General features: G+C 35.2%; 2 protein-coding genes across 2 annotated transcripts; both read right to left on the bottom strand.

The window, feature by feature from the left end:
- Positions 1-580: 580 nt before the first annotated feature.
- Positions 581-3,910, bottom strand: LOC121794730 (protein trichome birefringence-like 2). Its single transcript, XM_042193034.1, has 5 exons — positions 2,908-3,910; positions 2,046-2,238; positions 1,767-1,957; positions 1,481-1,639; positions 581-1,013 (listed from the first exon to the last, which is right to left on the bottom strand). Exons 1-5 carry the CDS (start codon positions 3,756-3,758, stop codon positions 680-682), a joined length of 1,728 nt encoding a protein of 575 aa, XP_042048968.1. The 5' UTR covers positions 3,759-3,910; the 3' UTR covers positions 581-679.
- A 2,259-nt stretch (positions 3,911-6,169) lies between these two features.
- Positions 6,170-10,568, bottom strand: LOC121794729 (protein NSP-INTERACTING KINASE 3-like). The gene is made up of 11 exons (XM_042193033.1): positions 9,710-10,568; positions 9,238-9,370; positions 9,068-9,139; positions 8,835-8,978; positions 8,670-8,741; positions 8,516-8,575; positions 8,339-8,433; positions 8,102-8,245; positions 7,205-7,546; positions 6,719-7,110; positions 6,170-6,643 (listed from the first exon to the last, which is right to left on the bottom strand). Exons 1-11 carry the CDS (start codon positions 9,810-9,812, stop codon positions 6,323-6,325), a joined length of 1,878 nt encoding a protein of 625 aa, XP_042048967.1. The 5' UTR covers positions 9,813-10,568; the 3' UTR covers positions 6,170-6,322.
- Between the last annotated feature and the right edge of the window lie 6,330 nt (positions 10,569-16,898).

The following is a 16,898-nucleotide window of genomic DNA, read 5'->3' as shown; positions in this document are numbered from 1 at the left end:
GTTAATATCAATAGAAGTATATGTTGATAAAGTTATAAAGCCAAATATAATGACGATTTCTATATTCATTTTTAATTAAAATCTTATTGAGCTGCTGATAAATAAATGTTCCATTTCCATTCAAAATCAGGCTTAAATATGTTTTGCACCCTTGACTAAAAAACAGGTTTTAGCGATCATTAAAAATCGAGTATTAAACGAGCATCTCGTCTATATTAGCGAGTATATTACCAGTTACCACCTCTCACACACACACACACAGTCAATGATACAAACATCTTCTATTTAAACGCCCTAAATCCAGATACAAATTCCTCCTCAGCTTTCTATGCGGCTGGTGTAATCAGCGGTCACAGTGAGAGTTCAGAAATGTGGTGGAATGAGGAATTCAACTCATCTTGAAAACCCAGCGGCGCCGATTGGAAGCGACCAATAGCGTTGCTCCATCTCTCCACCTCACCGGCAAGTCACCCTACGGCAAGGACTCACCTTATTTGGCTCTTGTATTTCATAACTTCACTCACTTTGTACTCCATATTATCCTCTATTTCTGTTGCCTCTCTTTTATGTGAAATACTTATAAACACTTCAACAATGGTGTATTGCATCAAACATTCTATTATACATTTATCACCACAGCAAACAAAAAATATAACCACAATGGTGTAAAGAAACAAATCTAAAGGGAACCACTCCAAGATCCCTTTCCACTCTTCAAGAGTGAGACATAAAGCAGCTCGTTCCATGTATCCGGCACTCCAGGCAAGCACCAGTGGCTGCAGTCCTGCGCGTGGACTTCGTTCTGCGACTCCGGCCTGTACACCGACGGGTGCCCATCCTTTCTATAATCCGTAAGCCGGCTTATGTTTAGATACGCCACCACCGGGGTTTTCGTCTCCTTGAGCACGTGTTCTAGAATCCTCATTTTCGCAGGGTACTTTGCTAAATAAGCATCCTTCATTATTGGCTCCGTTTCGTTGCTGCACTGACCTCCCGCGTTCCACGGCCCACCCCTGCACCAAACCAACATTTCAGATCAACCTCGACCATACATAGCTCAATTATTTCAAGTCTTTAATGCCTAAAAGTTAATTATGTAAATACATTATGCAATTTGGTATTATGCACCTATCAATGCAGTTGTATTACTTAGACTTAATGGGAAATGCATCGCTCAAACATTTAATGTAACTCCCTAACAAAAAATCTAATCTTAAACCTGATATAATCAATCCATTCACAATCTAAGAAAATAAAATATCTTAAACATATATTCATACATGATTCGAGGTAAAGATTGTCCTTTTTTTCAGAATAAATGCATTTCCCCCCTTTTTTCAACCAGGTAAATCAAATTAACATCAATTCATAGGTACCTCAATCTTCACAAACGTCATGCAGGTCATAGATAGAAAACAAGTGAAGATTAACATTAATAGCATATAAAGTCAGATTTGAGGCATGGGGAAGCAAAACATACCTAAAATGTGTGACCGAATATCCTCTGAAAATAACTTCAGTTTTGTTACGATCAATGTTCTTATCGACCCATCTGGCCCAAGTGGTGAGCGCCCTCTTGAATGCTTCCAAAACTTTAAGTCTCGGGTGCACGTAATCACCTTCCTGGTAATAGCCTTCTCTATAAAAAGTATAAATATTACAATTAATAGGAATAATCGACATATACTAGTACTAGTACTTGTACTTAAACTACGGTATGTGTTCCAATGAAACCTTGTTTCATGAGAGATATAAGACAAACTCACCCACGGGAAGTTTTCTCGTGAGTCCACCAGTGGCCGGTATTGAAAATGAGCACATCTGCATCATGATACATTGAAGTTGTAGCATCCATCGAATCCAGTCTTAATGTCTCAACAGAGCCATTCTTTCCGGTGAAGGATGATTCTTTTACAAGGAAAGGAGAACTAACAAAGTCTACAGAGCAGTTGTAGTCCTTCAAATTTCAAATATAGTCGAAGTATAAAGAATTAGAAACGTGTGTTTCAATTTTTAGTTTTCAATTTGAAATGTAGAGAACATACCTCAAATCGGAAAGCATAAAATCCTTTCTTTTTGAATTCGTGCTTCCCAGATATCTCATAGACTCGGCTTTTGTCTGCAACTCCATGGCGGAGAATGCAAACAAGAGATTCCCACATGTTCCTATTCAAAGAGTCGCCAACAAATACTAGCTTTTTCCCCCTAAGTCTCTCGAGAAAATCAATCACATTGAACCTAGAAACCATATTAAAAGTAAGCATTACCATATTGTTTGCTAAGCCATAATCATCAGTTCTACAATTAGATATTAAGTTGATGCAAAGCAATCTGAAGCATTCACTACGTCCCTCTTAACAAACTTATGTTAGAGGTTTCATTTTCTTTAACAATAACAAGAAACTGCAGTTCCATAAATTCCGACTGTGAAAAACACGTTGCTAACAACATATCCCTGACAAATTTCCTCAAAGTATCTCAACAATGTACATAGTTTAGCAAGAAAGAAATCAGTAAAAGAAATCATCAGCTATCGAGAAGCCTAGCTCTATAAGAACTTGTTTGTTGACCTGGAATACTAGCAGGATCACTGGTGGAGGCTCTAAAGCTCAAAAGTAACACATATCTGAGAAACTTAGATAATGCAATACACATTAAAATTATTCGAATTACTAGATCATTCATGTAAGCATCTTCTCCACTACATTGCTGTAGTTAGAAACAAGCACGAGAACAGTCATCATTTGCTTCCATAAGTATATATTTCAAACTCAAATTGTCAACATTGTTATACCTACAACAAGCCACACCAATATAGGAAACAATTATTGGACATGCATTCCAAAATTACCCAAATAGAGTAATCCCTAGATCCTCTGATAATCGAAATCAAAATATAAACCATACCTGGGAATGCTACAGTCATATGGCAGCCATCTCCACTTAATATACTCACTATCAGGTCTCCCATTCAGGTGGCAATCGAAGTCCCTATCGATATAAGGACAGGAACCAGGAGGATAATATGGCTCTGCATCATCCCTCACCCATCTACCATTGAAGATGTCACAGTTCTTGTAGGATCTATCACTTCCAGCAGATGCAGGTGCAGTCACTCCTTCATTCTCTAAACCTAAATCTCCATTACTACCCTCACTCGAACAATTACCAACACGGCCTCCTTCCAAAGATTGAATCCCCGGCCCACATTCATCCCCAATAGACTTAGCAGTGGAATCACCAGCACGGGGCACCCCAGATTCCCTTCTTCCCCCTCTATCATCCACCAAGATTGCACCCCCAACAGGCTGAGACCGGTTTCTGGCACCTCTCTCCACTCCAACACTTCCCTCAACAATAAAGCTCACATCTTCGAACTTCACCGACTGATCCCCCGCAGGGGCACTCTCAAAACCCTTCTCCCCTTTTCCAGATTTCAGAGTTACATTTGCATCAAGGGTTTCATTCAAAGGAAATTGCAAATTGGGAGTAACACTTGAACTAAAACTAGAACTAGTACTATTAGTCCAAGAAACAAAAGAAGTATCATTACCGCGTGAGCCATGATTGTACAACCCTTGAAGAAAAGGGCCTTTGGATGTAACACTAAACAGCAATGCGCTCAAGACGATGAAGAACAACGCGATGCCGAAGCTACAGGGCGAAACTATCTTCCTCCTCTGAGATGATAATACCTGATCTGAAAATGCAATCTTTTTCAAATTCATGGACGATAGACTAGAATACAAATTCACCATCTTGGCTCAAAGAAGAAAGAACTGGCAAATTCTTTTTTCCTTTTCCTTTCTCTTCTTGAGATGTAAAAGTGACGGAGTGTATCTATGTGCGGATTAATTATCAAGAAATGTGAAGTCGTTAATAAAGTCGTTAAAGAGTGATTATGATGAGATTCCGAAAAAAACCAAAGAATTTAATAAAGTCGTTAAAGAGTGATTGAACTGAAGAGGGATTGGTGATAGTTCTTCACTGGCAACATACTAGTAACGGAATGACGAAAGTACCCTCGCTGTTAACTAATCAACGAGATTTTTGAATGTAAACGCTAGATGCGCGCCCACTAAATTACTCCACTCTAATCTTATTTCCACAAAAGCATTTCCGTGTAATTTATCTTCAATAATTTTCATTGACACAAGTAGCACTTTATTTTGATATTTTCGAGTTACCTTGCACAAGGGCATCATGAGAAAGATATGATGTTGTAGATTTGTTTTTGTTGATTTTAAGAGATTTTGTTTTTAAAACCTAAAAATTAGTATAGTTTGTAGTGGTAGTATTTTTTAAGCTTGTGTATATCATTTTCAAATAAAATTGATATTTTATACTTACACCAATGAGATAAAATCAATTTTTTTTACTAATGAACAAATACGTCTTGTTACATTTAATTTTTTTTAAGTAAGCATCACCATCCATGGGTGATCTTGTTATATAGTAAATGTAAATTTAAATATTAATTCATCTTTGTCTGTTCAGTTAAACAGTTAGAAGTGTTATCTTCATCCACTGAAAATAAATACTAGTAGTACTTCATTCGATTTATAATAAACTAGGTTAATTTTCTTTGTAGAGTATCCCAATTTTTAGCTAAAAATAGAGCATTTCATTCCTTATTTTATTCTCTAATCTACTTTATTCTCTCTTAAGTCTTAACTCATCTACTTTTCTCTCTTTCTTACTTCACTCTCTTCCCACTTATTTCTTTACATATCAATTTCTTAAATTCAATGTTCAATAGAAGGGCATCGTTTATGATGGACTGAATGGAATACTATTACATTAATTTTAGTAAAAAAAATGATAGAAATCTAGTATGAGTTTTAATAAAAAAAAATTGATTAAAATATAATCAGTAGTGAATTAATCTCACTTTAAAAATAATGTTATCTATCCATCCCGTTATAAGTGATTAATTTCCTTTGAGTAAGGAATTAAAGAAAATACTAATATTTAATGATTTGAGAAGAGAGAATAAAGTAAAAAAATAAAGATATAAAGAGATAGTAAAATAAAAAGAATAAAAAATAATAATAATAGATGAAAGATAATAAAGTAAGCAAACATAAATATATTGTTTTTTACTAACAGTAAAAATCAACCAATGGTATAGCAACTAAAAAAAATTTAATCAATCACTTGAATATATAAAATAATACTACTCCCTAAATATTAGTACAAAAATATATAATGAATGCAGAACGAATGTCTTATTACGTATATAAATGTAAAAGAAGTGCACCAAACTTCGAATTTGTTGTGATTTTATGAAAAAGGGTTCTATAACGGGAACCCTTTTATTTTTGGTGTATTCAAATTTTAAATTTTACTTTATTTTGCTGTTAAATGAAACCCCTTTTGCATAATATAAAAATTCTTATTTGGAATTTATATTTTCTAAAATCTCTCCAAATTCTAATTTTCTACTGAAACGTATTTCAATCAAGGGTAGTGATATTTTCTCTCTAATCTAAATCTGATAGTTCAAATTAGCATAGATATAAATAAGGAACTATGATTGATCGTATTTAAATGATAAAAAAAAATAAAAGTTTATACTCGGTATTTTTTGTGCTTATACTAAAATTGCAAATATAAAAATAAAAATTGAACGGAGTGAATTGTTTCATATTTGCATTAGAAAAAAAGTGATTGAGTGAATTAGAGGTGTAGGATATTTTGGTGAGATGAGTGAAATAATTAACCGTAAAGTTATCGGCGAAGCGAATATTTGTGCCACGCAATACGTTTCCTATTTGTGCGGTCTGCCGGCGAATCTATGTACGCCCACGTGCTGCTGTTTTTTTCCACATCAATTCACCTTTTAAATCACCCTTTTATCTATTTCTAATCTCTCTCCAATTGTATTTGATTTCTTGCCCCAATGCCCCACACAAATCCTCTCGTCTTCAATATAATGTACTCCATATTTTGGGCCACATTTATTTTCAATAGCAAAACCCTTTATTTGCTATGAGTATTATGGTTTTTTTTACTGGTTTTAATTAATAATATAGTTGCATAACGTAGTGGAAGCTCTCAAAAAAATAATATAGTACTCCTACTAACTACACATTAGAGGCAGCATTTCTTGAAAATATAGGATTTGGATTGAGCTTAATGAATCTAATACTTTGAACAAACAAGTAAATGCACATAACTTTTTCTTTCTTTTATACAGCTGATTTCAAATACAGCGGTTCAAACAAACACTATAGACATGATGAGTGAATGCAAATTTTTTAAAGCTTTTAGCTTAATAGTAGTAATAGGAGGCAAACGAACCTCATGAAAAGATGCTACGCTACCTTGGCCCCGAGAGCTCCATAGCCTCGACTACGAGGGAGGACTCCTCAATGAAGTCCGAATATCTCTGAATAGGTTGTTCAATTGTTCGGAATCTAGGTGTGGTCTCGTTGTTCTGTGATTGTTCCCACTTCTCTGCTAGGCCGTCGCCTTCCAGCATTCTCAAGACCTCCGACATTTTAGGGCGATGCAACGGATTGAACTGAGTGCACAGAAGTGCCACCTGAACCATTTCTTCAAGCTCCATTCTGTCATACTCATTCTTTAGATCTTTGTCTGCCATAAGGCTCAGCTTCCCTTCTTGGTGGAGCTTCTTTACCTAAATCAAGACCAAGTAAGCAACGCCATCACATCGTTGACAGTGTGTGAGAGAGAGAGAGTTATAAGGTCGTACCCAATCCAGTATAACTCCTTTCTGGTTTTTTCCCCGACCAAAGTCGACTGCTTTCTGCCCTGTGATCAGCTCAAGGAGTAGGATTCCAAACCCAAACACATCAGTCTTCTCGGATGATTGCCCTGTAGAGAGATATTCAGGCGCTATGTGACCAACAGTGCCGCGGACAGCTGTGGTGACATGAGAATCGCGGTGGTCTAAGAGCTTTGCCAATCCAAAGTCGCCAACCACAGCCTCAAAGTCTTCGTCCAACAGAATGTTGGCTGCTTTGACATCGCGATGGATGACTTTGGGGTCACACTGCTCGTGCAAATACACCAAGCCACGTGCAGTGCCCAGCGCTATCCTCTTCCTCCTCGACCAGTCCAGTACCGGCTTTCCATGGATATGGTCTGCGAAGAAAATCAAATTATATTAATCTCGCTTGATATGACGTGTTTCTTTCCTTTTCAGAATGACCTAAGTAATGATTTAACTGTTGCATACCTTTGAGTCTGGATGCGACGCTGCCATTTGGCATGTAAGGATAGATTAGGAGTCGCTCACTTTCAGTCGAGCAGAACCCCCAAAGCCGGAGGAGATTTCTATGAACAGCCAAGCTGATCAACTCTACTTCCGTCTGGAATTGTATCTCTCCACCAACAGCATTGTAATCCTTTATCCTTTTCACGGCCACCACAGTCCCGTTGTTCAAGCGACCCTTGTATACAACACCAAATCCCCCCTTTCCCAATATATTCTTTGTGTTGAAATGATCCGTTGCGACTCTGAGTTCCTTGAAAGTATACCTTCTTAAATGCCCTAAGCGTACCTCGGGGTCATATTGCTCTGTTAAAAGTCGTAGAAACGGAAATCAGTTTCAAACCAAATAAATGCTGCTTAGAAGAAGAAGACAAGGGATGAGATAATTTTCTGCGATTCACTTAAACATAGTATTTGTATATGATGTAACAAGGAGCAAACAAAGCTTGCATCACTTGATTATCCACAGGTAAAGATGATCGATGAAGAATAACAAGACGAGTAAAGTTTTCGATTTCTATTGGTGATGTTGCAAGGGATGCTGCCATGTCAGGTATTATAACAGAAGTAAACACATCTCATAACTTTTGCTTTACATAAATGAGTGTAACTCTACAACAAAAGGGCAACCAGAAGCATGTTAAAGATCAGTTCAATACGAAGAAACTATCGAACAAAGAAACTTGTCAGGATCAGTGGTTAAATCTTAATTCCATTAACAGAATATTTATAAACTTTCAAGGCCTGCAAAAGTGCACATGCTAATATAAAAGGAGAACACCATTACCAGATGAGAAACATCAACATATCAAAATGAATTAGTATAATGCATTCATTTCTAATTCCAAAATGTAAACTTACCATTAACATCAAAGAATATCTGCTGATTGCGCCTGTAACGCCACCAAAAAATCAAGCCAACAACGGCAATTATAAAAAAAGCACCACCAAAGCTTGCTCCAAAAGTAACTGCAACATGATGTTTCGCTCCAGAGTTTGATTGACCTGGTTAGAAAAAATAGACGTCAGACAATATATCATCTCGATCAAGAGCCACAGGTGATAGATGCTACATCTTGAAGATGAGACGGGGCTTGCCTTTAACAGCGTCTGGTGGGAAGGACAAAGGCTCTGGATAGACAACAGAACAATTGTTTTGATTCTGTCCACAAATTAGAGGATTCCCAACTAATCTGAAAAATGGTTGGAGCAATGAAGCTACTTTAGTTAAAAGATACTCACTTAAACGTTCACGTAGCTAAAATGATAACTCACTTAAACGTTCTAGCAGGTATTTTAGGCAACGAGCCACTGAAATTATTGAAGGAAAGATCCCTGCAACAAATGTAATACAATAAGCCTACATATGTTGAATAAAGGAAGAGACTTCGGCCCCTCAATGACCATAGTAAATGAAGGATTGGCATACACGAGGGTGAGGCTCTCGATTTTGGTCAGCGATTCGGGAATGGGTCCAGTAAGGCTGTTATTGTTAAGCCGCCTGTCTTGCCATAAGAATAGCGGACATGAGAGTCAATCTAAATAAATGTTAAGTGCTGATATTTTGCAATTTTTAAACTGGTAGTTAACTCACAGGTAGTTCAAGTTCTTCAGATCTCCCAAAGAACTGGGAATTTCACCGGTCAGCTCGTTATTAGAGAGGTCGAGTGTTTGAAGCATTTCTAACCTCCCAACAGCAGCTGGAATAGTACCGGTGATTGCATTGTTTTGCAGTAACCTAACCGACACATGAAAGCATTTCCAACTTATCTCATTAGCAAAACCACACTTAATCCACTGGAAATAAGATACAGATAATATACTCACACAGATTGCAAATTACTGAGGTTCGCTATTCCGGGCGACAAAGTTCCGGACAAGCCAAGGCTAGGTAGTCCTCTGGTCAACCACGAAGCATTGGCAAAAAGAAAGATTAGTGATGAGATTAAGAAATTATTACATCATTAAGCAATATTTTGTCCAGCCAAGAAACTTACAGAGCAGAGACATAATTATCTTGGGCACAGGTAACCATTCTCCAACTACAAGGATCAACAGAATTAGCATCCCAATTCTCCAGCACATTGTAAGGATCATGTAAGTCGTTCTTTATCGCCATTAGAGCAACAACTGCAGGGAGATGCAGCAGATACGGAAACAAAACTACTAATATCAGTCTTATACTTTCCTCACAAGAGAGCCAAAAGACACAAGTAAACGCAGTGTAAGGCAGAGCATTAAAGATAGCAAACAAGTAGATGAAAAAACAGGAAACATTTATTAGTGGAGCCACTATAAAAACCGAATCAAATGAAAAATTGAATGGAAAACACAATCTAGAACATTAGGCACAGGGATTGAGTTCCAAACAAAGAACATTCCATCGAATTTCCAAATTACTGAGAAAAAAAAAGAAATTATCTTGTCTTTATATGCAAAGAAAAAGAATTGAGAAAGAAGAAAATCTACCTTCATAATTCACACCAGAAGGAGATAGAGTTGAATGAGAAGCCTCAATTATTGCCAAAACCAGCAATCCCACTTGCCACAGCAGAAACATTCCTCTTTCCATACTCAATCCACTAATTTCACCTTCTCTGCATAATTCTCATTCCCTTCATAGAACAAATGATACCAACTAAAGCAGCCCAAAACCACCATAACCAAAGAAAGTTTCCCACTTTTCACTCGGTTCAAATCCCAATTCACCACAATCTTCTCACTGAATCTCCATGAAATTCGACAACCAAAAAACCCCAAAAAACAAAAGGCCCAGATGATAAAGATGCTATTTTGAACCAAACGGACCCTTAATGCTCACAATTATGAGATGAAGTGAAACCAAGAAATGAGGGGTATATTCTTGAAAACCAAGCCTTGAGATCTGGGAATTGAGTTTGTATGTGAATTCCACGCAACTTGAACTGATCCTAGATATTCCTATCTCTTAGCAAAGAGGTAGTAAAAGAAAAAAAATCTCTACAGCTTATCGCTTCTGATTCCTCACAAAAATGTAAAAAATCCAACTTGTTTTTTGATGAACAGCGTACACTCGCAACCTCTATTCAATCATCCCATAATTCACACATTTCAATAGGAGTAGTGCTCATATATCTAGATAGAAACAACATACTGCAAAAAGGTCCAAAACAAAAGGCCAAGGCATCACAGATACAGATGTGGATTGTAATTTGAAAATTATAAAAATGTATTTTATGTAATGAAAAAAGCTAGTTGTATTTTTGGGGAAGCAAAAAATTTGCTTTATATTCAGTGATTTGGACTGAAGGGATGTGCGTGTGATTGATTCAGAGAGAACAATGGTATGTCTTTTGGTCCAAAAAGCAGATCAAATTACATAAAGCAAAAAAATAAAGAAATTTTTGCAGGAAAATTTCTTTGGCAGGTCACGTGCTTGGTTAGTCCAGTCTTTGTTGGTTTATGAACTGTTTTTATCTTTTTGCAATTTAAATTATTGTGATTTTGGTCTGTTAAAGTTTTTGGGCAGACATGGCTGTTTTACTACCATTACTCTATTTGTTACAAGTAGATTATCACAGAGATTTACTGTTAATTCAGTCACCAATAATTCCTAGTTTTAGTTCTTTAAATTGAAATATTTTAACATAAAAAGTTTTATGATGAAAAAGTGGATGGCGTATTCGGCGAATTTGAACATGAGATTATTGATGTGCTTTTCTTACTTGAGATACAAAAGTTATACTATCACATTTTTTTTATTTATATAGAAATAGACAATTAAATAACTACGTCTTTTATATTTACGCACGTTTGATACCATAGTTAGATTATCTCTTAGCCCGCAAAAAAACCCCTGGCCGACAAAATTTAAGTAAGGAATCTCACACTTATTGGTTACCTTTTCGGATCAAATTTGACGGAAACTATGCATGATTTATGAAGCCAGATAATTCTACCACTTTCCTTGAATGTCATTATGCCAATATCTCTGTCCCTAAATCATTTCTTCGCTACTAGCTAGGGTTCTTTTTGCGAAGACATTTGAACCCTAATTGCACATGCATATCTTCATTTTCTCTCAGTGCAATTAATTTTGCCGCATATGTAATATGTATGCATATATGTATTGGGTTACGATGGTCTCATAGTATGCATCTTGTAGCAATAGGCAGAGAGAGCATCACTCACTAATGTGAGATGTTGTGGCTACTTCACGTTAATATTCAATTCCACCCATATTTTTCGCTTTTGACATGTAATCTGAGCCCGTTGGGGGCTTGAGGGAGCCACTTCCTTTTGTTAAATCCAAGCATATTCGTAACATAAAAAAATCGTTGGAACCAACAAAGACCGCTTTGTGTATGATATCAGATTCCTCTACATATGATTCTGCCACTGAAGACGAACGAAATGTGACGGAGAAGCTACAAAAGAGACCAATTATAATTTAAGGTTAATAGAGGACTAAGAGGGGAAATAATAGAATTAGCTATAGACAGAGATGTCCATTCTGTTGGTGAACTTACTTTGATACAAAGATACATTAACCGAGCGTAATGCAACCCAATGAAAAATATAGAAATTACATGGAAATAAACTAAATTGAAATACAAATCAGAAACTATAAACCGTAGACGTAATTTGTAAGTCGAGCCGAGGAGTCCTTTTTTCGTAAGACGGGATACGCCCTGGTAATGCTCTCGGATTGACGTGTCTTCCCCGAAGGCTTCGTCGAACAAGCTCCGGCGAACTGGATGATGGCGAGGGAAGAACTTCGACGGAAGGACAATGCAGAGAGAGAGAGAGAGAGCTATGCAAATGACAACGCAATGGTGTACTTGTGTGGGGAATGCAAGGGATGCATATGCTTATTTATAAGGGCCAAGTCCAATGCATGTGGAGGTGGTGTCAACATGGGCATTAAGCATGCCATTATGGGTTGACTATAACTGTTGGGGGTTACAACCCGTTACGGGAGCTTGAGGAGATTGATGCATCTAGACACGCTACACGTCGGGGTCCATCGTCGGCCTTGTGAGATTGATGCATCTGCACATACTATGCGTCAGGGTCCATCGTGGATCGTTTGGGACCCGCTATGCGTCGGGGTCCGTCGTAGACCTTTTAGCACTCGTTGTGCATCTGGGTCCATCTTGGACCTTTTGACACAATGCACATGGGGCGCAAGGCACGAGTCACGGGACACGGTGCACTGAGCACGGGTCACGGGACATGGTGCACGGAGCGCGACTCACGGTGAGGCAGCGTGCGCGTGTGGGCTCAACCACCCATCTTAGTCCACGATAATTCTTACACGTAATAATTCATCTTATTAAATAGTACATGTTTAATAAGGTTCTCTCCACCAATATGTGATAATTAACACTTTTAATTAATGCATTGGTTTTATCTCATAGCTCCTTTATAGCTCACAATTATGACAAACTTTAATTCATAATTTCTCACTCATCGGGAATCGGGTTAGAGAAAATGAATATCCATGATCATTTACTCCAAAAGTAGATTGTCGCTATTGCAATAATTTTACAAAATTAAATGTCACGTCATATTTTGGTCAAAGTCTATTGACCAAACAAGATTCAGAGTTTGTAATTTGATTCGCTATCATACAAAACTAAACGTCAAGAAACCTTATTATCTATAGATATCTCACACCTTATCTTGAATATTTAACTACCCTCATTTTTATGAGTACCATATCATGTCAAACACGCCCTTGATGTTCTATCTATTGATGGTGCCTCATTATAGTTTACAGAGTAAAGTATGTATTCAAAGTTTGTTCCATCAATTCTTGAATAAAATATGGTTGGTAAGTGAGATAAGGAATAGTGATGACGTTATTGACAGAGAGAAATATTTGTATTTATTTGATGGGTGTTAGGCAAGAGTTGGTATGGTTTAAATTTTGAAAAGCTACCCAATATAATTACAAGTATTTATTCCATAATATATTATAGGACAATGATTTTAATTTGATAACAACTTAGTATCAACACCTCCTCTTTTCTATAAAGTTCGCTTACAGCGCACATGCTCACATGGGTTCATCAAACAATCTAAACAGTTACTCCCTCCGTCCGCGAATAGAAGTCTCATTTTTCCATTTTAGTCTGTTCGCGAATAGGAGTCTCAGTTCACTTTTACCATAAATGGTAATAGGGTCTCACCTTCCACTAACTCATTTCACTCACATTTCATTTAAAACTAATATATCCGTCCGCGAATAGAAGTCGCGTTTTTCCATTTTAGTCCGTTCGCGAATAGGAGTCTCAGTTCACTTTTACCATAAATGGTAATAGAGTCTCACCTTCTACTAACTCATTCCACTCACATTTCATTTAAAACTAATATATACAAGTGGGACTTCTATTCCACTAACTATTTTCCATCCTCTTTTCTTAACATTTCTTAAAACTCGTGCCGCCAACAAATGAGACTTCTAATGACGGGCGGAGGGAGTAATTTATTACTAATATCAGTACAAAATAATAATCACATTCTTATGGAGGAGTACTTCTTAATTTTATATGGTTTTGCCTCTAATTTAATTTATTATAGTAAAATATAAAATAGAGTGAACTACATGAAAAGTCCATAACTTTTCAGTTTGTGACACTATAGGCCCTAACAAAAAAAATATCGCCAGACGACCATAACCTTAAACATAATCACATATCTTGTTTTTGTAGCCAATTTTCGTACTAAAATACCTAAATGCCTTGAAGGGCATTTCAGTCAAAGTACTTGCAACCTACAGACCTACTCTGCGCACACCTACATTGATTTGCAAACCTTACCCAGACTTTTATCAAATCATATTTGATATTTCCAAGCGCGTATATTTCCCTTGCTATATTTCAAGAGTTTTTTCTTCAATTCATTTCTCTTCTTCATAAATTGGAATATTAGTAATTAAAAGATATTTAGTCTATTCAATAATAATTCTCGTCGCAAATTAAAATTTGAAAACTGTTATGGGCTTAGTATTAATAAAATACTCTCATGATCAAGTTACATGTGATTGTTCATTTGTTTTTGGATTTCAATTAATTACATGTGATTTGTGGATTTTAATTATAGATTTTGCATCAGTGTGATTTGATTGCTTTTGGATTCTTGTTTTTGGAAAAGATTTAAAAAATAAATTTAGATCTAATTCTTTTAAGATCATTATCGTTTTAGTTTCTTTTATACTCCTTCTGTCACAACTAAGTTGAGTCGTATTCTTTTTTTGGACGTACCAACAAAATTGAATCATTTTCCTTATGACAAAAAATAATTATCCAATCGATTTTACTTTATTTTATCATCTACTTTATTCTCTTTTTATCTCTCCTACTTTTTCCTCTTTTCTATTTTATTTTACTTTCATTTAATCTATTCAACACATTTCTTTTATACTCCTTCTGTCACAACACATTTAATCTATCAACTTAGTTGGGACGGAGGGTAGTATATAATTCACAATTTAAAATGTGGCAAAAATGGTGCGTTGGAATTGCAACTTAATTTTATTCCGATCCGGCGCCATAAATATTCATTATATTAAAGTTTTTTGATAAATTTAGTTGACAAAATAATTCCCTTCAAAGAATGAATAATGATTGCACAAATTCAGTAGAATTTGTAATTTTAAAGAAAAAAATTTTATCCTACTTTTTATTGAATAATTACATCCCATTCCCACGGTCGAAGCAAAAAGATAACTATCCAATAAAATGAAGTTTTATAATTTAAAAAAAATCAAGTAAGATCGTGTATGTAATTTAAAAAATGTTAAGCACTGTTTGCTAATGGAGAAAATATTCTCCATTTCATAAATAGCGTTCCGTACGAAATTATTTAAGTTGGACAAAAATATTATCTGCGGGTAAGGTATATTTATAAATTTAATCCATCCAAAATAATAATTATGTCGCAGTTATTTAGGAACAAGTGTGAACAGTAAATGATGTGCAGCATGCAGGCCGCCACTGTCAACATTCTTACTAAGATGACCAGAATGTCCTTTTAGGGCTTAAGGGTATTTTAGTCAGAAAAAATAAGATATGTGATTATGTTTAAGTTAGTGTCGTCTAGCGATATATTTTTTTGTTAGAGACCTGCAGTGTCACAAACTGAAAAGTTTAGAACTTTTGAGGTATTTCATTCTATAAAAATAAGTTTACTTGAATGTTGAATAACAAGTTATACTACACAATCTTAAAATTTACTACTATATGGTAAAAGTTTTGATATATTTTCGCTTCTACCTGATATATAAATAGGTAATATAATTAATTAGACATGAGAATTTTGTAAGAAGATATATTTTCATTTCTACCGCATAAAATATTCCATTATTGAGATTTTGTAAGATGACACTTATTTTTAATGATTATAGAAACTTCACCATCTGATCATTTGCGAAAAAACAATACTATTGTATTTCCTATTTCTGATTAAATTTCATACGGATATATAGAAATATAAAGAAAAAGTTTGTAAATTGAAATATTTTGACGGGCAAACGAAAAAAAAAATTATATGGGGCATAGCGTGAGGGTGTATATCGTATGTAGTATTTTTGTATTCATATTTAGTGGTGTTGTTATAAAAAAAAACTCTAAAATGAAAAGATGAGGGTAACAAGTTAAAGTATGTAGTAGTAGTATTTTTGTATTTATATATAGTGGTGTTGTTACAAAAAAAAAACTCTAAAATGAAAATATGAGGGTCGGGGGACTATATGGTTTTAATTAGATAACAAATTAAAAATAATAGTACTATAAATGTTGCAACAACTCACGGTCGATAACAATAATCAAAGTGGCATTTAATATAAAGGTCATATAAACTTCGCAATTACGCCAAATTTCTTTATATTACTGTACTTTTATTTTATTTAAATTTATATTTAAGAAGATATATCCTACGTACACAATTATAGGTATAGAAGAATCAGATACCTTTATATATATTATATGGATAAAATAAATCACAGCAATAAGATCAAGGATGGTTTTGATTCATTACCCATGCCAAACATGAAACAGCAACTGCTTATAATACTAGTAGTACCATTATTTTTATTAAGAAAGCAAAAACGTGATGTTATTTAATACATGATAGACTAATGTGCATATGACAGATCCAATATTAGTAGGAGTAATACCTTGTAGGATTATTGTCACTTTGGTGTTAATCTAGTTAATTAGAGAGTAAATTAACAATTATATTCTCCAAAATAGTCACATTTTTTGTTTATTGCTTCAGAAAATTAATTTGTTCTTATCCTTATTTTATGTTTTAATTGAAAAGAAATCGTTGAAGTTATCATTTCCCCCAAAATATTCTCTCTTTAATTAATTTTTTTCCATTCTATGCGAGGACCCCACAAAATTAGGATAGATCATATGCATAACATTAACAGCAGCAGTAGAGAGTAAAAGTTTCACCTCAAAAAAAAAGAAAACATAATTAAATATTGAGAAAAGGTTCCTTAATCTTTGTTATTTGTGAAACCCTAGGCCTGAAGGTATTTTTGTCGCATTGGAAAAGCTGAATATTCTCTGGTCTACACTTGCTGAAAACTGATTTATCTCTTGATTATAATATTTCAAACTCGTATTCTTTATTATTTTTTCTAGCTTAGATTAATGAGGAATTTTTC

Source organism: Salvia splendens, chromosome 3 (genome assembly GCF_004379255.2).
Source record: "Salvia splendens isolate huo1 chromosome 3, SspV2, whole genome shotgun sequence".
NCBI lineage: Eukaryota > Viridiplantae > Streptophyta > Magnoliopsida > Lamiales > Lamiaceae > Salvia > Salvia splendens.
The sequence above is the reverse complement of the archived record's forward strand: the minus strand, read 5'-3'. Positions and strand labels throughout refer to the sequence as shown.